The sequence below is a fragment of the Gymnoscopelus microlampas genome (genome assembly GCF_963454915.1).
Source record: "Gymnoscopelus microlampas genome assembly, chromosome: 2".
Classification (NCBI taxonomy): domain Eukaryota; kingdom Metazoa; phylum Chordata; class Actinopteri; order Myctophiformes; family Myctophidae; genus Gymnoscopelus; species Gymnoscopelus microlampas.
In genome coordinates, this window is record NC_139939.1 from 12,956,647 (window position 1) to 12,981,869 (window position 25,223).

General features: G+C 40.1%; 1 protein-coding gene across 1 annotated transcript in view; it reads left to right on the top strand.

Annotated features, from left to right (window-relative positions):
- Positions 1-21,406, top strand: part of LOC311056597 (transient receptor potential cation channel subfamily M member 4-like) — a 37,794-nt gene extending 16,388 nt beyond the window's left edge. The window contains exons 6-25 of the mRNA XM_084073342.1: positions 237-408; positions 1,438-1,499; positions 2,467-2,694; positions 3,343-3,445; positions 3,957-4,078; positions 4,879-5,091; positions 5,798-5,875; positions 6,420-6,518; positions 6,643-6,772; positions 8,049-8,191; positions 11,111-11,229; positions 11,348-11,552; positions 12,840-12,955; positions 13,525-13,657; positions 13,759-13,933; positions 15,863-16,028; positions 16,527-16,744; positions 17,958-18,078; positions 18,242-18,323; positions 20,254-21,406. Of these exons, the coding sequence (XP_083929468.1) occupies positions 237-408; positions 1,438-1,499; positions 2,467-2,694; positions 3,343-3,445; positions 3,957-4,078; positions 4,879-5,091; positions 5,798-5,875; positions 6,420-6,518; positions 6,643-6,772; positions 8,049-8,191; positions 11,111-11,229; positions 11,348-11,552; positions 12,840-12,955; positions 13,525-13,657; positions 13,759-13,933; positions 15,863-16,028; positions 16,527-16,744; positions 17,958-18,078; positions 18,242-18,323; positions 20,254-20,337 (2,769 nt within the window). The 3' untranslated portion in view covers positions 20,338-21,406. The remainder of the gene's footprint in view (positions 1-236; positions 409-1,437; positions 1,500-2,466; positions 2,695-3,342; positions 3,446-3,956; positions 4,079-4,878; positions 5,092-5,797; positions 5,876-6,419; positions 6,519-6,642; positions 6,773-8,048; positions 8,192-11,110; positions 11,230-11,347; positions 11,553-12,839; positions 12,956-13,524; positions 13,658-13,758; positions 13,934-15,862; positions 16,029-16,526; positions 16,745-17,957; positions 18,079-18,241; positions 18,324-20,253) is intronic.
- Positions 21,407-25,223: the final 3,817 nt, after the last annotated feature.

Consider the following 25,223-nt stretch of genomic DNA (forward strand, 5'->3'; position numbering starts at 1 on the left):
CTTTTTTTGCAAACTGCTAATAAAGTATTCAATCAACATTCAATCAATCAAGCCCCTAGCAGGGAAATATCTCACCTTGTATGAAGTGAATACATTCTGAATTTCCTGTCTTGTGTCCAAATTGAGTCAGTTCAGCCTTGACATGTGACACCAACCGCAAATTAGACTCACCAAAAGCACCTACAGTAGATAACAGACAGTCATAATTATGCAATTCCTGTTTTCTTCCATCTCAGGGATGGAACCATATTGCATACTATGTTGAGAACACAACCGGAGTCTCCTGTTGCCTGGCCAACAACTATGATCCCTTCCTGCTGGTGGATGATGGGAGTGTAGGTCGCAGAGGAGGAGAGATGAACTTCAGGGCCATGCTAGAGAACTACATCTCTCACCAACGCATCAGGGGTAAGAGACGGTGGACATAAATTATTTGTTACTGGAATTAAAATAATAATTTGTTTTGTTTGCCAGGACAAGGTGCAACAAAAAGTGACTTAAACATAGTAAAAAAAAAAAAAAAAAAACTGGATGATTTTGTTGAACTGCTCGAAGAAACTAATGCTGCAAATATCAATTATGTTCTTATTGACATGTCAATCAATATATGGTTTGACCCCCAAAACATTATACAAAAGGTTTTTCAATGGATTGTGTTAGTATTGGGCATGCTAAATAACAGGAAACCGGAAAAGTGTATGTTTGAAGATGGCGGTCCAAGATGGCTGCCGGGAGCGGTTATATTATATTGCATCTCTACACTTTCATTATTCTTCTTCCGCCGTTTTTTGCAGTTCTGGCCTAACCGTGTGGTCACTTTTTACGAAACTCAATATGGTAGAGGGTCATGGAAAACGGTGAAGACACAAGCTTTTATGAGCCAATGTATATTGCAGTTTTATAACAATTATTCATCTGCCCCTAACACATACATGCAGACTCACATTTGTTTGAAACGTTGCAGTAATGTAGAGGGTCATTCCAAATATCACTGGAACCAATCTTACTCCAAATGGAGTCTTCAACAGACACCATCAGGCTGGATGAAGCCTTAGCTCAATCACTACTGTGACAGCCTGTGAGTCCGAAGGTTGAGGGTTTGATTCCTGTCTATGGCCATGGGTTGAGGTGTCCATGAATAAGGTCCTTAACCCTGGATTGCTAGCTGCCATCCCTCAGCGCTCAACTATTGAGAATGCTCATTTGTTAGTTGCATGGAATGCTTTGTCTCAAGTTCAATCTATTCTGTTTCTACGTCTTATTGTGCTATTGTTCCATATCGCTTTTTGCCTATCATGGAATGGCCCCGCTTATCGCTGATTGCAGCTTTAATTTCAATTGATTCTGTTGAAACTCACAACCACAGCCATACATTGCTCTATACTGTATATAGAGCAATTAGAAAAGGAGATCATTTCACAATGTTTTTTCTCACAGGCACCAGCATTGACATTCCTGTCCTCTGTATGCTCATGTCAGGAGAGGCAACCATGCTGGAGGTACAGTCCACTGTTTCTTAATGCAATAGTCACTCAATATCATTTGCGTTACATTGATTTCATGTAAGTTGACTTTCATGCTCCAGGAGCATTAATTGAATATTACTTTTATTATTCCTAATTATTTATCATTATAGCTACAGGCATTTAGCTAACACTTTATTATCTCCTCCAGGCCAGTAGGCCTAGGAGGTGGAGATTGCATGTATGATGTGTCTGTGGAAATCTAATCTCAGACATCACTGTATCAATTGGTCTAAAACTTTGCATGCACACACCAAGGAAGAACACATCTTTTTCAAATGGGCCTCACGGTGGCGCTACAAGAAGCCGCTTTACGTTTTAACCTATAACCCTTGAACTGTATGTCATACAATCACACAAAACAATTATACTTATATTCCATTTTTGCTACTACTCCTACAGTTTTGTCTGAAACTCACACAAATTGCTGTATCTCTGGATATCACACAATGAGGGGCCTAAACAACATTTTCACCAATTTAGGTACAAATGGTCTCGTTAGTCATGTGACAATGCTGGGGACATTTGTAGCATTTGGTTAGAGGCCCCTTGTGTGATTACAATTTGAGGCAGATTGGATCAGTTCATTATTTGTGGATATCCTTTTGAAAAACGGGCCCGCCCACAAACTTTGGATGTCAGTCAAAGGCCATGGTAATGGATTATACAAAACCTGTTTAATAAATCATGATCACCTCATTTGACTGTTGACTGTTGGACAATATGTTGTAGTAGTAGCAAAAAGTGTGTTTTGAAAATATAGAAAATAAAGAAAATATACTATGACTGTAAAGTCTGGCGGAGACAACAAGGGCCAGTACTTTTGTATCCAGACAGTAGATCATTTATAAAAGCAAGTATATAAAGAAATAACAGCCAGGCTGTGGTTAACCCCCGCCTCCACCTCTGTATTTCTCTTTATCCCTCCTCCCCTATCTCCAAGTGGGTGGCTTTGTCTCTGAGGAACTCCATTCCCTGGCTGGTGCTGGCAGGTTCAGGAGGTGTGGCTGACCTCTTGAGTGACATCTTGGAGAAGCTATCATCTGACCCTGCTGTCCATTGCTCCAATGAGGGAGATGGTACTCCTGGTGTTGAGCTGAAGGATCGAGTGGCAGAACGGGTCAGGAGACACTTCCCTTCTGAAGCACAGACAGACAAACTTGTTGAATGGGTAAGGGCACTGGGGTGGTGCAGAGTAATGAGGCTTGCAACACACCCTTGAGAACCAGAACCTGTGTGCCTTGTTGACAATCTTTGTCTGTTTTTTAGTTTATTTTGGGGACAATTGTATCATTCTACTTACAGTATACAGAGTCAGACAAAGTATTGGATGTCTTTTGTATGGTGTTTGAACTGTACTGTACAGCAAGTTAACATGTAAGCTTAGCTAGTTTCGCTTAAATCCTGGCTGTCAAGCAGCAGCTTCTCTCAAAAACAGGGACAAACTGTCTTTATACCTGGCCATCCATGAATTTATCTGCCTCTGGTTAATTACAGTGGGGGGAAATAGTCAATTTCCCCCAAAACCTTACCAATCTCTGAGTGAACAACTCAGTGGGCGGGAATGTACAGTATCGTGTGTCACAGGTTTGAATCCGGCAGCACATTTGTATTTGTTGCACAGCAAGTCCCCCCCCCCCCCCCCCTCTCTCTCTCTCTCTCTCCAAACAGCCAAACAGAGCAGAAAATCCATTACATTTTATATTATTAAACTGAATGACAGTAGAATATCACAATGTCTTGCAAGTTCCTGTTTACAGTTGCGTAATTGCAGAATTTGCTATTTGCCCATCCTGTAACCCTTGACCCTGACCCTCAGGCTCTGAGCATCTACCAGAACAGGGACCTGATAACAGTCTATCATGGAGAGCAGGAGAGGCTTGATGACTTTGATAGAGTCATGCTCAAGACCCTCGTGCAAGGTATATAACAATAATCAATACTATGATATGATATGATATGATATGATATGATATTACGTTGTGTTGTGTTGTGTTGTGTTGTGTTGTGTTGTGTTGTGTTGTGTTGGGTTATTATATTATGTTATTATATAGTTATATTATGTAGTTATTATATAGTAACAAGCTCTTGTTAATACTTTTCATAGGTTATTTTCATTAACCACTTAAACTTTCACGTTCAGTTTTTCAGAAATAGTGATAGAATACGATATATATACTGTAAGCTGAGTGAGTTTATAGATCGGCTATTTTTGTTACTGTTACACAACAAAGTAGGACATTCATTTACAAACAAAACAAAAAAAGTTGAATAATCGAGACACAAGGTTTCTGCCCGACAACAACAATATAACATTCTGTGTGTGTGTGTGTGTGTGTGTGTGTGTGTGTGTGTGTGTGTGTGTGTGTGTGTGTGTGTGTGTGTGTGTGTGTGTGTGTGTGTGTGTGTGTGTGCGTGCGTGCGTGTATTCAGTCAGTAAGCGTTGTGTATCACATGATGCCAGCCCTTACACTGAGGAGCTGAAGCGAGCACTCACCTGGAACAGTGTGGACTTTGCCAAGAGTGAGCTCTTCAATGGTGACATCAACTGGACGGTGAGAAACAACACATCACAATATATAGTCCATGAGCCAGAGCCCCAAAATTGAGCAATGATTATCGAAAGAGTTTTCTGAGTTTTCTGAAATTGTATATTTAAATATACAATTTCAGAAAACTTGTAATACGATAAATCATTGTCTTCATGTAAGTAATCAACTCAGGAAGTTTCATTATGATAACTCTTTTTTAAATTTTGTCATTCTTTCACCTGTCATGTACGTATGGGGAAATTAACAAAATGTGTGATAACCATGAAAAAGCTACTCCTGTGGAGAGGTTATCATATATTTATTTACTCGTATTGACCCTATGAACACTCTTTCGATAATGAAATCTTGTCTGGCTCATGGACTAATATCTGAATGTTGAAGTCACAGAAATATAACTCTTGAGGGTGTTCATGCATGTACTGTAAATACTAACCTAGTGATACAATAATATTGCCACTGTAGATTTGGAATTCATTTAATTGTTCCCCTACTTCTGTTGCCCATTCTGTAACCAATTGACATTAGCAAACAGTACAAATTACTTTATGCATATTCTTTACATGCACACACACACACACACACACACACACACACACACACACACACACACACACACACACACACACACACACACACACACACACACACACACACACACACACACACACACACACACCATGATTTGCATCAGTTGTAGCCCCAGATTTTAACCAACCTATCAATTTAAAAAAGGTTCTGGTGTACAGCTCAAAAACAGCTACTGTAAATAATCTGTCCCTGTTGACCTCCACTCTGTCCAACAGGATCAAGACCTGGAGGACTGCATGACAGACGCACTGGTCACTGACAAGCCACAGTTTGTGCGTCTCTTCATTGAGAATGGCTTCAACATCGTGGACTACCTGACTTGTGGACGGCTGGAGAAACTGTACAGTACAGTGTCTGATGACACGCTGGCCTACAAGCTGCTACAGCAGGGCCTGGAGGAGCCAGAGGGCGACATCAGCCTGTTTCAGGTGGGGTTTAAAAAAGAAAAAAAAGGGGGGAGATCATTTACGATTCTGTCCCTATCGGAACGTAACTCGGACGGTGCTGAGTCGACTGAAGGTGACTTCGCAACGCTCTGCACGGTGACTTGCTCGCCTTAGCTCGTTCGGCGGTGCCTCTCGTGGCTCAAGCCCCCTTCAGTCAGCGCTCCTCCGTCAGTGTCCGAAGACAAGCGTTCCTGCACCCCGCTCACCCTTTTTCTTTGTTGTATCAACGATAACAATGACCTTTGGCAATTAAAGCATACCTATACAAAAACTTTGTCTTGGAAATGTACTGAAGTAAGAGTAATAAGTATAAAAAAAAATCTAATACTCATGTAAAGTAAAGATCCTCAGAATCTGTACTCAAGTGCAGTACTCAAGTACAATTACTCCGTTACTGTCCACCACTGACGTCCAAATATATCCCTGTCTACCAAACAACAGTAATATGCATTTAATATAGAACTTTTATTTAACCAGTACATTGATGCAAGATGCTGTAAGGTAATATTGTGGTTGGTGGGGAGGGGTTTTGGAATGTAATATAATCTTGATAATGCTATTGACAATAGAATATTGTACAGTATGAATAATTTTCTGCAGCAACAAAAATGCTGTAGAATTTTAACAAAGCTATGTGGTTGATTTGATGTGATAGGTTTGTCTCATTTACTCTTCCCTGTCTCTGCAGGTGTCACGTATCTTAGAGATGTTAATGGGCGATGTGTTAATGGGTGATGAGTACAAGCCATTCTACTCTGCTCTAAGTGTAAGCTTCCGAATACTACTACTAATGTTTGTACAGTAACTACTAATGTCTTTCATCCACTCTTTAAACATGAACCATAGCGTCCAGTTTCTGGGGTAAACATTCAACGAAAATCACAGATCTACAAGCTCACTACGCGCTATTGCGATGCGTTGTGAGCTTGTAGATACTCTCAGTGAAGATGTTCACTGTAGCTTGAATACATTTGTACAGACCCCAGGGGAACAAAGCGAGGCTCGCAACTCACTTTTTTATGCTCCAAAGGTTATTTATTTATAACAAATAGGTAGTATAGTATATGGTTTAAGTGTTGCAAGGTTTCAAGGTTTGTTTTATCAAATTAGATCACTGATTTCTTCAGTTTAACACACGTGAATGACACGTAAGGATGATAACATAGTAAATAGGATATTTTCCATTTACAAATCTAATTCCTTAAGAATGAATATAAACCTAATTTATTTGTTCAAAACATTCCCGGATTGGACGTTTAATGCCCATCTCTCATTTCTTCTTCATAGTTCTGTTCTTCTCTCCTTCTCAGCATGCTAGTGAGCAGCTCTGCGAATTTGCCTGGCCTTCTCTCTTTATCTGGGCTGTCCTACAGAACCGCAGTGAGATGGCTGTCTTCTTCTGGGAGAAGGTAAAACCCCTGATGCTCAGAGAAGGCTGAACGATTTGTATAATGTAAGTCGGTAATGTATATGACTTCTGTTAGAAGTCTGTAATCAGCCCTCTCTCCCGCTGTCCCTCTGTCCATCTCCAAGGCGGAGGAGTCAGTGATGAGTGCTCTGAGTGCTTGTAAGATGCTTAGGGAGATGTCAAAGATGGATTGTGAGACAGGGATCAAACTTTCTATGAAAGAGCTGGCACAGAAGTTCGAGAAGCTGGCACATGGTGAGACCTTGAATAAATCATTCAAACTAAAGTTTTCAAGTTGTGGTTCCTGAACTGATATCCAGTGTCTATAAGCTCAGAAGCCAGACATCTGATGTCACACAATTTCACTGGCTAACTGCTCTCCCAGATCCCTAACCTTATGACACTGAACGCATTTCTACCCTATTACTTAAACACAACCATTCAAACCTTTTATCTAACGTTAGGTCAACTCCCCTTTGCTCTAGCTGTTTGTGCAATGCATTGTGGGTATGGTACTGTCATCACCAAGTGCATAGCTCATGTAAACCATAAAAGTCACACCCAGTGTGAATTAAGTAGCGCCTTTGATGAGTAACGGTACTACTCTATTTGAGTGTGTGCTGGTATTCAGGTGATATAGTGTTGACAGCATTTTATGACTTATGACAAGTATTATACTACTTCATATTTGCTGGGTAATGGCAGACCTTTTGGTAACACTTCCTATGCATCCTATGTTAATTCTCAGTAGTAATATATTACAATCATTGTATAATCCTTTATAATTACTGTTATAATGCATTATAATCACTCACACAATTATAAGTCACTATAAGTGGTCATTTGTTGCTTCAAGACAAATACTAAATCTATGCAAGAGCAATTGTTAATGGTTCATAAGAGATAAAAGTTGTAGTACTGGTAAGGCAGTCATGCTTTCTTATTGTAGATAAGAACAGTGCGATTCACAGCAAAATTGGAATCAGTATCTGAACTGTGGTTAAAGTTAAACACTTTGACCACACTCATTTTTAATTGTAATAATTTTCCCTCAATTCTAATTAATTTGTATAGAAACTAGAAACTAAAACTGTATAGAAACCACAGAATGATGTTTTGAGCCTTTAAAATAATTAATAATGATCATTTTACAGTGGTGTGTGCTTAGAGTTACATAGAGTTTATGCCGTTTTTTTCTCTTTAGCACCCACATGTAATACATTATAAAGTATTATAATGTATTACAGCTATGACAATTCTAATGATCCTTGCAAAAACAAAATGTTGTGAGTTTCCAGCAATTATGAAGTATTATAACTTGATCTTAGAGTTATTATAACATGCTTTATAATGTGTTGCATTATGAGTATGTATGAGTGCTTATAACTATAAATAAACTGTGTTCTAGGCAGATTATATTGCATTATAGTCACGTTAAGCAAATTTCGCATTTCTTATCCCTTATTTACTTTTATTTTTTAAGCTTTCTGTAAAAATGCTTTTCCTGTGTGCTGCTGAATTCTCTCTTCAGATATGTTCAGTTCATGTTACCAGAGCGATGAGAAGTACTCCTTCTGTCTGCTCACCTGCGAGTCTCCAGTATGGGGCACGACCTGCCTCCAGATGGGCATGGCTGCTGATGCACGCCTCTTCTTCAGCCATGATGGAGTACAGGTTCGCCCGTCTTTGTCTGCTTGGCTCAGCTGGTATCTTGAAACAATCTGAGTAATGTTATTATAGGTTTAAAGGCATAGGGCTCTATTTTCGGCCGAAGTTCCTATACCCACTATTTGGGGATTTAGCATGGCGCAAGGGGCGTTCCCGTGCAAAAGCTGCTATCTTTGGACAACAGCCTTATCCCTAAAACACCTGCACTACCCGTTACATTATGCATATATGTGTGGTTTGGACGTTACAATAATAAAACAAATCCTTGTGCCAGATGCCATTGCCTTTAAGAGAAGACTGCGCAAGCCATTATCCCCAATGCAATCTATACGCTCTCTCCTTCTCTGCCCATGGAAGAGCGGCGTTGCCTTGGAATAAAATTGTATTAGATACACAGAATTATCACTCACACATATAGAGAACTTTAAATTACAGCAATCAGCTTGTGTTCTGGAATAATTAAAGGAAATTTAAGGTCTGGTATGGTTATAGCAAACGCAGATTAAACAACATTGTATTAGTCTTTGATAAGCTTAACTGGCAACAGCTGATAAAAACACAATTTATTGACACAAGGAATTTACAGTCACACTTTTGTGCATTACAGTAAAATTGTAATGACAATCACATTCACAATCGCTTAATTTCCGAAGTGAACTCTGCATCCGCACTGGGGTGCCGATAATGTTGGACACCATACACCCAACGTTTGCTTCATAGGCTCTAGCATTTGATTGCCTTTCAATTAAACCATATTTGATAGACATACATGTAAGTATCACCTACATGTTACTGGTTATAGAGAATGTTTTATCATTGTAATCAGTTCATTATTTCCTGCGCTGGATGAATAAAACTGAAGTGTGTAATTTGGAGTGCATTGCATCGCACACAGCACAAATTGTATTATTTGAATAGACTATCATCTTATATAAACACAATTGACACAAGGAATTGACACTCTCGCTTCTGCTGATTATAGGAAAATTTGAATCACAGAGATTCGTTGAGAATTATGAGAGAGGGAGCCTCTGAATGTTGTGCCGTTGTGCGCCCGGCCGGCCCGACTCTCAAAATGTCCATTGCAGGCGCGCTCTACCAAACGAATCTGGCATAGCGGGTGGTTTTAGAATCGGCTATGCTTCCCTAAACGTGTGTGGGCAATTTTAGGGAAAGCGCAACAACCTCCAGGCGTAATGAATAGCGGGTATAGTGGGCGAATGATACCGTTTAGGGACAGTGCCAGCTCTCTTGTGTGTAATTCGCGGGTAGTGTGAACGGGTAAGAAACCGGCAAAAATAGTGTGTAACATTGTTACACACATTGTCATTGTACATAACAAAATAACATATATATATATTTTACCAATAATTTTCCAGACATTTCTTCCGTATGCCGTAAAGAAATGTCTGCATGCAGGTTTTCATTTTTCCTCTGCCTTGCTACACACCCAAAAAAACACTGAGTTAAAGAGTTATGAAACTTGATTTGTCGTTTGTTTGGTCATTCAGGTAAAAACAAGAACGAAATGACAAAAGTCATATTCTACCAGGTGCTCTGTGTGTGTGTGTGTGTGTGTGTGTGTGTGTGTGTGTGTGTGTGTGTGTGTGTGTGTGTGTGTGTGTGTGTGTGTGTGTGTGTGTGTGTGTGTGTGTGTGATTGTTTTCATAGACCTGATTACTTGTTTTTCGGATTGCTTGTCTGTCTGCAACTGTTGCAGTATGAATGAGGGGAGCGGAGGGCGGTTACCAGTGTTGCCATGTCCGCTTATTATAAGTGACTTTGGGCTTCTTTTCCTGTAAAGTTGCTTGTAAATATTGGTGGTTGGATGTGACGCGTTGTGAGTTTGTAGATAGGCCATGTATACAGTACTATATAGGTTTAAAGTGCTCTCTTGGGCTTGTTTTCATAGACCTGGTTTCTTATTTCTCTCGCAAAATCTGGCAACACTGGCGGTTACTGCGGAGGGCAGGCCGATCCAAAATGTCCATGGGTTATGGGTTATTGACACACCTAAATCTAACACACCCATTTTTAATTTGATTATCTGCATCTGTGTTGCTTAACATCACTGTGTACTATAAGGTCAGTGTTATGCAGTCTGACATGTTTTTACCCAGCTGTAGTTTTTTTTTTTTTTACCTTAACTGGAACATAAACTACCACAATCAGCCTAGGGGTTCATCCCACTTTAATTGTATTACTTTTGGTAACAGTTTTAGAATATATTGTAGTTTAGCCTATGTAAATCAAATGATTAATCCAGCAGAGCGATAGTTCAGGTAGGCATGGAAGGCAGGAGTTGTACATTGCTAGCTCACTCTCCCCAGCCCCCTCATTCATTCGCTAACAAGTTAATTAATTCATACACCCACAAGTCAGTCTGTCTCTCCATTCGCTACAAGCTAACTCACACACGCCCTAATTCCCACAGTGCAACTCAGGCGGCCCTATTAACCAGTCCAATATTCACTGTGAATTCTAAGTGCTTAGCTGTCACAACTTGTCGTACAGCTGTCTCTGTTCAAATTCCCAGGACCGGCCTCCTTCCTGTGGCATTTAGTTCTTATGTTAATGGTTGATTCTGTGATGGTACTGCGATTCTATGGATTGTACTATAATATGTGGTATCTTAACTCATGCAATTGAAAGGTTCAATGTTATGTTCATGTAATATCTGTGTCTTATGCTCTCCCCCGAGGGGTTTGTGATCTCAGATTCTCTGTCATGCTTGCGCATGCAGGTAATCTGTTGTATCACAGGAGCAGATTCACACCACCAAACTGAATGCAATATCATTGCAATAATTGGTAAATGGTTAATCCTGAGCTGAAGTGTCTAACTGAAATTACATAATCAAATTGCATACACAGTGTGTGACATTAACACACAGAAATGGCTAAAACAGACCACTCTGCTTCTTAGTCCAAGCTGTCTGAGATTTGGTGGGGACACATGGATGCAAAGGACACAAAAGTGTGGAAAGTCCTTCTCAACCTTTTCTGCCCCATGCTGCTCTGCTGCACCAAGATCATCTCCTTCAGGTTAACGCCAGGCCCTTCATGTTTAACTCAATAATATGTTTGTAAATTATACATGAATTTCAAAATGTGTTTGCAGACTATAAGTTGAGCAGGTTTATCATGATGCTCCACCTTGCAGAAATCCACAATCCAGATGGTTTCAGTTCTGGAGTGCTCCTGTCACTACCTTTTGGGGCAATGTGCTGATGTACTTCCTCTTCCTCCTCTTGTTTGCCTACGTGCTGCTGGTGGACTTTAAGCCACCACCCCCTTTTGGCCCGTCCATCACTGAATATTTGCTGTACTTCTGGGTGTTCACCTTCATATGTGAGGAGATCCGACAGGTGGGTGGAGGGAGGTTACCTCTCTCTTACATTGCATGTCTTGTGTTAGCACACATTGCCCACTCATCCAATAAATGCCTGTAAGTGCAACATTGAGGTTTGAATTCTGTGTCATTAACATAACAAAGAGCCAAAAAGCCAGAATATAGGAACAAAACCTTCCTGTGTTATTTGTAAAATATTCAGGATCTGAGTTATTTGTATTGCCACATTTGTATGTTTGCACACACAACAAATGATTTACATATCTGTACAGTATAATATTAAGTGTGTGTGTGTGTGTGTGTGTGTGTGTGTGTGTGTGTGTGTGTGTGTGTGTGTGTGTGTGTGTGTGTGTGTGTGTGTGTGTGTGTGTGTGTGTGTGTGTGTGTGCGCGCGCGCGTGTGTGTGTGTGTGTGTGTGTGTGTGTGTGTGTGTGTGTGTGTGTGTGTGTGTGTGTGTGTGTGTGTGTGTGTGTGTGTGTTCGTGCGCGCGCGCATGCGCGGGATCAGCTCTGGTCCATAGAGAACTCCTTCTAATGCTATGGACCAGAGCTAGTGCGTGATGATTAGACGGTTTCCTCCTTGGACTCTTTTGGAGTCCAATAGGCTATACAGTACATACATGATTGTTTGTTTATGATGTTGAATGAATTTCCCATGCACGTAATGCGTCCATAAACTAAAAATATGTCTTTGTGGTTTCTCAAACACGTGAGCTCGATTTATACTTTGACGTACAGCTGAGTTTAATACATATAGCCTACTGGCGTGCAAACATTATTTTTGAGGCATTTCAGCACCATGGAGAGCGCTCATTTTCTGATCAATGAACCCTCGAAATAATGAGATATTTGTTTTCGGATCAATGAACCCTCGGAAGAACGGGCTGTCAGAACTATGGATCGTCGGTCTAATGGTACATTTTTCGGACTATCGAGATTTCGGAATTATGGGCCTTGTGGACAATGGACTGTTGGACTAATGGCATGGCACCCTGCATCTAATGCTCTTTGTTTTTCTTTTGAGTTTGATGACTCAATCTTGTGTGCTTGGTGTTTGCACTGTTGCTCCAACACTTTTTTACGATGTGTTGACATCTTTTCTTGTTACATTATCAACCACCTTATATATTCTCCTCCATTGCATTCTCTGTTACCTTCATTATAGATATATACTGATAGAATGGAATGGATATGGATACCGGTATATCAAAATGCAGTACAAACACTGTTCTAACAACTGATTGTTGCTATTCACAAATCTATCAGCTTGATTCAGTTTGATTGATGTGTTTAATTACTTTCAGGCATTCTTCTTCAAGGGCATGACTTTGCACCAGAGGATGAGGCTGTACATGCATGATATGTGGAACAAGTGTGACCTCACTGCCATCATTCTGTTCATTATTGGTCTTTTCTGCAGGTTGGTACAAAGACATTTTTCATCATTGGTTACTCGTATGAGCAATGCCAAAACTGTGATAATAATATTTAAAACATTTTTTTTAAATCAATTAATTAATGTGATGCGATGAAGACTCCTCTTCCCATACAACATCAGGGTCCAGAGCTCTGCAGGGTTGCTAGCTCCGCTGGCATGCGACAGTGTGTCCACATAGATGGCGCACCCCCTTCCCATCCTCGCTTTTCCCCCCTCCCAGGGGCCGGCTGCCCCAATGTCAGTGAGCTCAGTTCCGGGTGCCTGACACAGTGCCCAGCCAGCCTCATCCTTCTCTCCCTGATATTGTCTCTGACCCGCCAGAGGCCCCGTAGCATTCATGTGTAGATGCCATCCAGGGCCTTGTCCTGCTGTACTGTGAGCGCCCATATCTCTGTCCCGAGCAGTACTGATTGTACTCTAGACATGAACAGCCGTCTCTTCATGTCATCTCCCATCTCAAATTTTACACACTGTCCTCATCCTGTACAAGGCATTCCAGGCAAGGCATTTAATTCATTCAATTAGATTAAATGTGTTTTATTCTGCTTCAGGATGTTTGAGTCGTCCTATGAGTCTGGACGATGTGTCTTGTGTATCGACTACATGGTCTTCACACTCCGCCTCTTTCACATCTTCGCCATTCACAGAGAGATGGGACCAAAACTAATCATTGTTTGGAAGATGGTAAGATAATACACAGATAATAATGTTCTTTTATCATGCTTTAAGAGTTGCATTGGTTATATTATATAATGAACCCAAAATATCTGTTTCTCACTGTTCAGATGAAAGATGTCTCCTTCTTCCTCTTCTTCCTGGTGGTGTGGCTGATGGCATATGGAGTAGCCAATCAGGCACTGCTCTATTCCTATGATCCCAACCCAAATCGTATCTTCCGTCGAGTGTTCTACAGACCTTACCTGTACATCTTTGGACATTTTCCTGTTGAGGAATTAGATGGTGTGTGTGTGTGTGTGTGTGTGTGTGTGTGTGTGTGTGTGTGTGTGTGTGTGTGTGTTGTGTGTGTGTGTGTGTGTGTGTGTGTGTGTGTGTGTGTGTGTGTGTGTGTGTGTGTGTGTGTGTGTGTGTGTGTGTGCGCGCGCGTGCATGCGTGTGTGTTTTTGTGTGTTTTTGTATGTTTTTGTGTGTGTGTGTGTGTGTGTGTATGTGTGTGTGTGTGTGACAGAGAGAGAGAGAGAGAGAGAGAGATTAGGGGCAAAGCACTGCAGGTGCATAGGCACTAGACTAGAGAGTAGCACGGGTCCACCCGGAACCGAAAACCCAGTATATTGACTTTTATTTATTTATTATAGTTGCCGGGGGTCTCGGGGTAAGTGCATCTGAAATTGATGGACCCATGAGGAGGACCCAATTAGCTTTTAAGTGGTGCCAGCTGCTTCTTTAAGTGACTTTGTGCGTTTGTATGTACATGTATGTCTGTTTGATTATGGCATACGATTGCAACACAAGGCTGCAACTAATTAAAATAATTCATCACAAACAGGAGGCACAGTGAACCACTCACACACGTGCCACGTAAAGATACGCATGTACACACTTCCCACACATGCCGCTCCAGAGGGGCGGGGATTCGTGAAGGTGACACTCACATAGATGGCTAGTTTCAATGCCATAGTGAAATGAGCATAGCATCGGTTAAATTATATTCTAATTATCCTCGGATCAGTTTCCGACTGGGGCCAATTTTCCTCGGGTCCAAATGTGCGGGTAAAGTTTTTGGGACCTGTGCTACCCTCTAATAGGAAGCTTATTCTATCTGTGTTGTTTTATTTTATTGTTTTTATTCCATCGCTACCTGCATAATTGCCCAGTCACTAAGTACGAAACTTTGCAGAATGGTATCATGGCAAAAATAGTTAAAACAAATCTATTCTTATTGGCCAAAAAGGGGGCAGCTATAATTGCAATGATTGAAAACAGGCCTATTCTATATCACCCATTCTTGAGAATTGGGACAAAACCTCTATTTGTATATATTTTTTCTTCTTCAATTATATTCAAATATATTTTAATAGGTCAAAGTGTTGACTATTAAACCATGTAATGGGCCAACCTCCCACAGTTCTTTTTTACGTCAACTCCATAAGATGGCATATCTGACGGAGTTGACAAAATGTTGTTTTCATTCCACAGCACAATCGTATAGTGAGTAGACAATTTATTTTTTAAAGGTGTTTGGGTTCTATTAATGCTTATAGAATTACCCTTTTTTATATGTTATGGTTGGAACACACCAGATAGTAATATTATGTAGTGCATTTATAAAAAAAATAAAGCTTCCACAGCTTTCCCGCCTTTTTTTAAACCAGGAAATGAGACAGGGGACCTTAGGATATATGATTAAATTATGTTTTTTTTAGAAATGTGAGAGAGTTGACATTGATCTTGGACACCACTTTAAAGGGATTTTTTTTTTTTTTTCAAAAACACATTTAAAAAATATATTATATTAATAGTATATTCTTACACCTCTGTTATCAATACACATGGTTATTTAATACAATTAATAATTATATATTTTTTATGTTTGAAGTTGTGAATCGTTGTCTGAGACCAAAACATTGTATCAATCTTATGTAATTCATATATATATATATATATATATATATATATATATATATATATATATATATATATATATATATATATATATATATATATATATATATATATATATATATAGTTTTTATTAGTGTGTTAATAAATAATAATTTGTTTTTTTTGTTAGGATTTGTCCCAATTATCAAAAATGAGTGGTTGATGTATGTATGTATGTATGTATGTATGTATGTATGTATGTATGTATGTATGTATGTAATATGTACGTACGTAAAAAATAACTATCATTATTTTTATTTTTTATCCAAGTGGGAGAACGGTGGGACATGGCATGCACTGACAATGTGACACAGATAGAGGGCGGTGCTGAGCCATGCAGGAACTTGTACAGCAACTGGCTGGTGATCATTCTGCTGGTGGTTTACCTACTGGTCACCAACATACTGCTCATCAACCTCCTCATTGCCATACTCAGGTAGAGAACCAGCCTGCTGTCTGTGGCTCCATAAGTGTACGCTCTCTCTTTCCCTCACCAGGCATGCAATGCTCATTTGGTATGTTCTTGCACTCTATTTCAATGACGTGACGCGCACGTCGCTTAACACCTACACTGCAAGTCACACAATGGACAATTGATATGCATCTAGGCTTATTCCTATGTTAATTCGCTAGGTGTGAGTCGGGAGCCTTTGAAAACTTTGTTGAGGTGCAAATTTAAAGTAGTTTTAAATCTATGCGCGTGCCTGCGTGTGCTTCTGGTCAAATAGGTTCCGGCACGGCGTGCAAGGCCATCCAGTGAGCATTGCACCCCTGTCCCTCACTCAGCTGTTATCTCCTCTCATCTGTTATCAGCTGTTATCTTGCCTTCTACATGTAATGCACTTCCCATGCCTTCTTATTTCACAATCCTCTTTGTTTTTTTTATAGGTTAACATACAAGTTTGTCGTTTTGTCCCTTCGATCCTCCATGCAGCAACACTTTCTCCAAGGTGCAGGAGAAAAGCGACATCTACTGGAGGTCCCAGCGCTACAAGCTCATTGCAGAGTACAGCTCCCGTCCTACTTTGGCTCCTCCGTTCATCATCCTCTCCTACCTTGTTTACCTCTTCTTCTCTTTGGTCATGAGGGAAACGTGCATGTTGCATTCCGGCCTAATCGACCAGGTTGATGGTGACATGCAAACGGATGATGGTCAGTATTTGATTTGGATCGAATGAAACAGAATAAATAGGCTACTTATTTTATCTTTAGGAAAAGGTTATTGTCTCCGCCAGGCCGAAGGCATGGCGAGAGAGTATGTTTTACCCTCCGTCCGTCCGTCCGTGTGTGTGTCCGTGTGTCCGTGTGTCCGTCCGTGTGTCCGTCCTGTCTGTGTGTTACCAGCTAATCTCCGGCACCGTTGGCCCGTTGGCTCCGAAACTGTGCACACACACTCCCTGGATGCCAATTCAGAACCTCTGCCCCAATTTGTTCACATGGGCCTGTTATAGCGCCACCAGGAGGCCGATTTGTGCAAAACAAATTTTTTTACATTACTCCTACAGATTTTATCCAAACGTCATGCAAATCGGTACACAGTATCTGTATAGTCATGTGATCAACACGGATCTGTCCGATTTCCCATATTCCATCCTCATTGCCTATGGTTGGCTTCCAAAGTTTGCAGGATTGCTCCGTTTTGAACAAAAAGCCTCAAACTATGCACGCAGCTTGCGATTTCCGTGAAATTTCACACGCACATTCCCACTAGGCCGAGGAAGAAATGCCACACTTTTCGCATTGGCCTGTTATAGCGCCACCAGCAGGTCTAATTTAGCAAAACACATTTTTGGAACAAAATGCCTCAAATCATGAATGCAGTGTCTGATTGCCGTGAAAGACCTAAGAATAAATGGCACCCTTTTCACATTGGCCTATTATAGCGCCTCCAGGAGGCCACAATAATCTACCTGACCTGGCGGAGACCTGTGCTCCGAGGAGCACTTTTTCTAGTTGTGTGATGAAACTATTGGTTGAAGTCCTACCTCATGATAACATCCATTTTAATGTGTGTGTGTGTGTGTGTGTGTGTGTGTGTGTGTGTGTGTGTGTGTGTGTGTGTGTGTGTGTGTGTGTGTGTGTGTGTACGCGCGCGCGCACGTACGTGTGTGTGCGTGCATGCATGAATGCAAGCGTCGCAATGATGGGAGTATTCCCAGAGGAAATATTCTTGAAAACTGATCTCATATATACAAAATTGTCAACTGTGCTTTACAGTACTTCCGACTAAACATTACATTGATTATGATGGTTTACATTGTCTACTCTAAGTCCAAGCTTTTCAGCCCAACCTCAGCTCATGCCTGCTTAGCTACTGTGCAAATCCTGTTAATAGTTAATTTCAGCATTTTCCCTCAATGGAAAGTACTACCTAAGTACTACCGGCTTAATAGATGGGAGACCGTTCAGAAGGAGAATTTCCTGAAAGACCAGATCAAGATTCAGAGAAGCAGTGACTCTGAGGGGATTAAGAGGATATCTTTCAAGTGAGTTGATCACTTCAATGGCAATCACTAAATTCACCTCAGGCTTTGAAAAGTACTATACTGTATTGTATTGTATTGCATTGTATAGTATTGCATTGCATTGCATTGCATTGCATTGCATTGCATTGCATTGCATTGTACTTAACTGTGTGTGTCTTGGCAGAGTGGACAGAGTGGACAGTAAGCTGAAACAGCTGACTGAACAGCTCACTGAAACCAGAGACTTTGACCAGAGGCTTAAGCAAGTGAGATGAAAACTACTTCATTGCATTTCACTTCATGTCAATAACTAAAGGCCCCGACAGATAGAAAGCATCAATGACACGCGTCATTAGGCCAGTTGTTCATGGTGCGAGAATTTGAGCGCCACTCTATGTATTCGGCTGCACCACAATTATTACTGTAATAATTTGAATCGCATCACATCGCACTGACTCGAATGAAACAAGGGATGTACCAAAAGACATTTTACTATTACTATTACTATTACACACATTACTCCTATAGATTTTGTCCAAACATCACGCAAATCGGTACACAGTATCTCTATAGTCATGTGATCAACACGGATCTGTCCGATTTTCCATATTCCATCCTGATTGGCTAAGATTGGCTTCCAAAGTTTGCAGGATTGGTTCGTTTTGAACAAAATGCCTCAAATCATGAACGCAGCATGTGATTTCCGTGACATTTTGCGCGCACATTCCCATCAGGCCGAGGAAGATATGCCACTCTTTCCACATTAGCCTGTTATAGCGCCACCAGCAGGTCTAATTTAGCAAAACACAGTTTTGGAACAAAATGCCTCAAATCTTGAATGCATGCAGTGTCGGATTGCCGTGAAAGGCCTGAGAAGAAATGGCACCCTTTTCACATTGCTCTGCACTCACGTGTTTTGATAAAGCTGACTTGCCTCGCCGCTCTCTGGCTTTACCCCCCCCCCTAAGGCAAGTCAGCTTTATCAAAACACGTGACTTCCATAGGAAATGAATTGAAACAGCCTTATGCTTCACGTAAGGCATAAGGCAGCCATAAAACGATTGTTTTAACTGTGTGAGGAAGGCCCTACATATTTTGACCAAAACTCACACACATTTGTACACATTATGTCTTGAGTTGTGTGTTCAAAATGTATCTGCATGATTTTCATATTCCATTCCAACACTATAATCGGCTCAAATGCGACGAGCCTGTTTCGGGGAAAAAATGCCGCAAATCATGAAGTCTGATCTGCCCCAAATTTGAAGCAAACAATGAGGGGCCTCTAAACAACACAGACCCAAAAGCTATTTCCCTTGCCATAAATGCTACAAATGTCACTGTTTATTGCAGAAACATGTTTTTTTTTCCCCCATACTCCATACCGTTTGCCTGTAATTACCTTACAAAGTGTGTGGACAGGGCCTGTTTCTTAAAGACGCTGTGCCGTGATTTTCAGTGACCCCCCCCCCCCCCAAAAAAACATAATCATCAGGTATTATGGTTATACTAGGAGGAAGATTTTTTTCAAAAAAGTGTACAGAAAGTGTTAAAATTATGTTTTTATGTGGACACGCCTCCAGTTCATTAAGTATACCTGGTTCTCACCTTAGCACCTCCTCCACCACCTTAGCACCACCCACCTATCCTAGTCCCTCCTCCTCCTCATGCCCACACCTGCTGTGTTAAGATAATGAGGGGGAGGGCATGTCTTTACTATGTCACTAAAGCGCTGTTTTTCTCCAGGAAGAAACTCAAAGTAGAGAAGACATAAAACACCATAAAAACACCACCAGGGGGCTTAATGAAGTTCTATCAACTTCATAGACACATGAAAAACAGAAAAAGTGCAAAACCATGGCACCACCTCTTTAACTAAACTAAGCTTAACTAAACAAACAAAAAAGTGCCATATATCATGAACGCAATTTCCAAATAATACCCAATTTGGATTATCTTGACGGGCCTGCCTCCAAAACGGCTTTTACTTCTGCCGGGGCACCACAAACTGTCATACACAATCTATCTTCCCCCACAGCTTCCTCATGTTCTGATGGCGTGTTCCTGGCCTGGCTCAAACTGATCTTATTAACAAATATTGGTCACCATTTTCTCAAAGGGTTTAACAATTAACATTTGAGATTCATTCCTATACTGTACCATTCTGATGACATTTTTACTGTCTGAATCCACTAGATGGAGAATGCTCTCAGCCAGATCTTGGATACTTTGGCCAAAGCACCATGGGCAAAACCCTCATCGACCACCACTGGCCTGTAGAAGCATCTCTGCAGATGCTTGTCCAAGATCTGGAATGGCAAAATAACTGCTTTATACAGCTAGAGAAAAGATGCAAAAACCGTAAGGCCATGAGTTGTTATGCATTTTAATGTATGTATGACTGTTACGGTCAAATTACCCTAGTGTATGTGATGATAATAATCTGTTCAATCAGCTCTCGTTGTGTAGGAGTGTCATTAGGATAATGTTATCATTTATTATTATTATTCGATTGTGAGCATAGTGACAGCCCAAATAGCACATCAGACAAATCCAAATATCTGAAATATCGTCACTCGGGTGTAAACCTTATATGTTCAAAACCGTCCCTTTTTTATTACTATTTTATTACTACTACTACTGTTGTGAGCTTGTAGATACACTATTTTCACAACACTCTTGTATGGTGAAGTAGGGGACACTTTAATAATTTAGGCAACAAATATTAAACATAATAACATTTTAAATACGGAGATTAGAGGTTTCTGCATGCCAGCAACAATATAGGTACTGGCCTGGTTGTCTGTAGCATCAGGATATCAACCCTGTGCAGCAGTGGACTGCGAGGACGGTACGGGCGGTAACGTGTGTGCGTGCGTGTGTGAGTCACTGACTTTTGCGTTCGGTTTGGACATCACACACACAGACTTATTGTTTAAACCTTTCTTTTTGAACTGTGTGGATCTAGTGTCATTTAATTTAATTCATTCGGATAAAGAACATCTTCTGAGCTCAATCTGTGTTGGTGTCTGATGTTTATGGATGTGAAAGCCATTCATTGCATGCTACGTTTTTGAAACATATACAGTTTATCTTAAAGAGCCATGTTTTGTATAGAGAATATACTGTATAGGTTGCTGCCTTCAGGAAGGAGATATGGTGTTCCAACATACAATAATGTCAAACTGAAGAGGTCCTTTGTCCATCAGACGACATTGAGGCTTAATCAGGGGTTTTAGGCCATGGGTAGGCTGAGTGGTGGACATTGCTCTCATCTTTATATGTCTTTATGTATGTATTTTTGTTTTTGATTTTGGTGTCATGTCAGGTCTGTGGCTTTTTGTGGCAAAATGGGTGCTTTTATTAAAAAAATATATATATATATATATATATGTGAGGGGCTTTCATTTTGAATAAAAAACTAAACTAAATAAAAACTGTGTGGAGCTTTTACATGCAGAAAAATTGCAGATGTACACACTCACAATGTTTTGCAATGTCATCTGTCGATCTGTGTGATCTTGTAGATTTACTATTTTTACTATTTGTCGTACAACCAAGTATTTAGTGCTAGTTGTTACAAGTGAAAATGCTAAGTTGGTTCTTATTGCGCCACCATGGGACCATTACGTCTATTTTTTTTATACCTAACATGTAGTGATTCTGAACCCACGTACGATAACTGAATGGTTTATGAGAAACAGCTCTGGATATTGAAGGTTGTATGCATCTAGAAGTTTGGGCCACTCTAGAGTTCGACACCTACGTGCCACTGGCGATGTGACAGATATGCAGACAGATATGGAGATGATAAGCCATTTTTTATATGGAGATGTGTGTGTCTGTCAGTCCTTGTTCCTATTATGGCCATATATGGAGATATCGGTATTTGTCTGTCAGTCCTTGTCCCTTTCATTCCCACGTATGGAGATCCCTGATGTCATGAGTATATCATGAGTATGTCTTGAGTATGCCAAATTGCCCATATATGGGCATGCTGATATAACTATTCATATGGGGTGGGCAATATGGCCAAAATATCATATCACGATTTCTGAGAGGCAGAATATTATTATTGTATGATATATATCTCTGCTGTCGGGCAGGAACCAGCTAACTCCAAAAAGAAGTGGAGTTAGGAGGTTTAGTTCATCATTGATAAGAACAGCTGAATGGACTGTTATACTGTGTATATATATATATATATATATATATATATATATATATATATATATATATATATATATATATATATATATATATATATATGTATATATAATATTGGTGCTTCTGACAAAACCAGCTAACTCCATTGGATCCTCAAACTTTCTGCTAAACCAGCTAAGTCCACCAAAGGGGAGTGGAGTTGAATAATGATTGAATTATTATATAAGAAATTAGAATTAAAAATATTTGTTCTAAATAATATTTGTGGCAGCCAGTATAACACGGGGTGTTATACAATGTGATAGATAGCCTACTTTCTTTCTTATCTTTGAAGGATGGAGAATAAGCAGCTGGAGGCTGTGCCATTTTCGATTCCTCATCAGGATTTCACTTGTTCTCAGTTCTGCCAGCAGATGGCGCCAGATAATATGTTTTAAGGGCTGCTGATGAAAATGCATTTCAACCTCAGAATGCCACTGTTGAATTTGATAGGTAACTCATAATGCAGATTTGCAGTGGTTCTAAACGTGGGTTCCTTGAGGGATGGGGTGGGGGGGGGGAGGTGTGGGGGGGTTACAGGGGGTCCCCCGCTTAATGATTGATAGTTATTCCTAATACAAGAATGGTTATACTCTTGTAAAATGTTGCAGGCCTTTTATTTTACTTGTAACCAAGTGGTATTGCTACTTTTACTTTAGTAACAAATCTGAGTTCTTCCTCGACTACTGCTTCATTTCAGTTGGTATTGTTATTTTATTAAATAGATTTGTGACATTTCTATGCTTTTATTTCAGACAGGAGAGTGTACAGAGAGGGGTAAACCAATGGCATCGCAAGAGGTTGCATTGCGTGGGTTGCATTACAAAGTGACAAAAAAAATGACCCTCTATGCTATATGGCAAGGTGTTTCCCTCAGACATCAAACTACAGTACCTTAGAACTCACCACCCCTGACTCTTTTATAGCGTGGCTCCACAGAAGTGAGCCATATAGAAGAGGATCTGTCTGTCTTTTTTTTTATCACATTAAGAAACCATCAAACTAAATAATTAACTAAACTGAATGGTTCACTGAACTGAATGATTTTGAGGATGAATAACAAACAAGGGCGCGCCCCAAGGATTGTCATTTGGATGTCACCAGTGCTTAAACAAATAGGCTATTGAACCTGACACTGACACCAAATAGCTTTCTTTTTTTCCTTTTGTTCATACTTTTTTGTTGGGGACATTTAAATGGCATAATGGAAAAGGTCATTGCATATAATGTCACCCAAGCAAATAACTTTCTTAATCACAGGTTGTGTAATTCCACTGTGAAACGGAAAGCATAGGGTGGTGTAACAGGCTAGGCCTACATGTATGTGGTGTAAGCTTATAGCATCAACTGCCCGGCGAGGTCATTATAATGCAGAAGCTAAAGCAGCAAAGTCATCTAAACATATTAGGTGAATGAGTTTCATTGGTACCGTATACCAACCCACTCCCTACCCAAACTCAAAACGGACCTAAAATAATTCCTGTTCTCAAAATACATGTGGACATACAGTAGATAAACCCCTTGAACATCCTGATAGTAGAATATTCTGCTTTCTCTTTAAATATACCTGACTCTACTGAGCTTTATCCCGATATGTTTTTTCTATTTTATTGTATGGTATTGTATTACGTATTACTGATTGCGGACAATGAACCACAAATGGAAACAAGCCCCTAGGGCTTTTTGTGTTATCCTTTCAGCATAACTTTTGACTGTACTTCCTGTACTGTTATTAATCTTGTTGATAAGGTCAATCAATCAAAAAAAAAAGGGAGCACTTAACTCTTGCATTGGGATGTTGCATTGTATAAACATCAGGTTGAAGCAGTATCACAGCATGTACATATAATTCTCTTTATCTCAAAGGTTTTGATGAACAGAAATCAATCAATTTAATTAATTGATGACTTAATTTTTTCTCCACAAGACATTTATTGTGCGTGTCCTAATCACACACAATAAACAAAAACAAAAACCCAGATGTGAAGCTCTGTGATAATGGGATCAGTCAAGTCACCTGAAATTAATATCCCCAAAGAGCATGTTATGTTATGTATACATGTATGTATAGATTTTTCCCTTGGTATCTGGATCGAGTCTGTCACTGAGTTACAGACTTGATCCAGATACCAAGGGAAAACTCTCCAGTCATATGCACTCCTTTTTGTCAACTGAATTGTATGGTACGTGACTGGAACAGCTGCGATAATATACTGTACATGTCGTGGTTTGTCTTCAGGTCTACTTCACTTTGGATTATGAAGCTTTGACAACAATGCTGGTTATACCGATAAAAAGCTGCTCACTGGCCCAGATCGCTAGGCTGTATGTCTTCACTTGAAAACTATCAATAAAGGCAGAAAATCTAAAAAACGAATACAAAAAAAGAAAAGCTGCTCACTGTAGTACACAAATTGAATACACAGGACCACAATGGAAACAAGCCCTTGTGTTATCCTTTAAGCAATATTGTATAGCTGTACTCCTGTACCTTTTGCAAACTGTTAAGTAAGTATTCAATCAATCAAAGATTCCAAACAAGTGTTTTCTTGAGCGTAAACAGCATTCAGTCATTATAAGTCACACAGTTATTCAGGGCGGCCTATAATAAGTATATTCCAATCTCATGATAAAATGGTAACACAATATGAAGTCGCTGTCGGTTAGAAACCTCATATCTCCATGTTTCAACGTTTTATATTTCTTAGTCACTTAATGTCCTACCTCGTCATACTAGAGCAGGGCTATTCAACTAGATTAGGCAGGGGGCCACAATTGTACAATGACTTGAAGTCGGGGGCCACAAGACCGTGTTCGTGGTTAACTGTTTGACTGTTTGTTGTGTGTGCTACTGTATATAGGACACAACAATGGACATATTATGTCCATTATGGTAACTTATTAGGGCCTGCTTCATACTGCAAACATGATGTTTGATAGGATAATTTATGTGCCAGTCC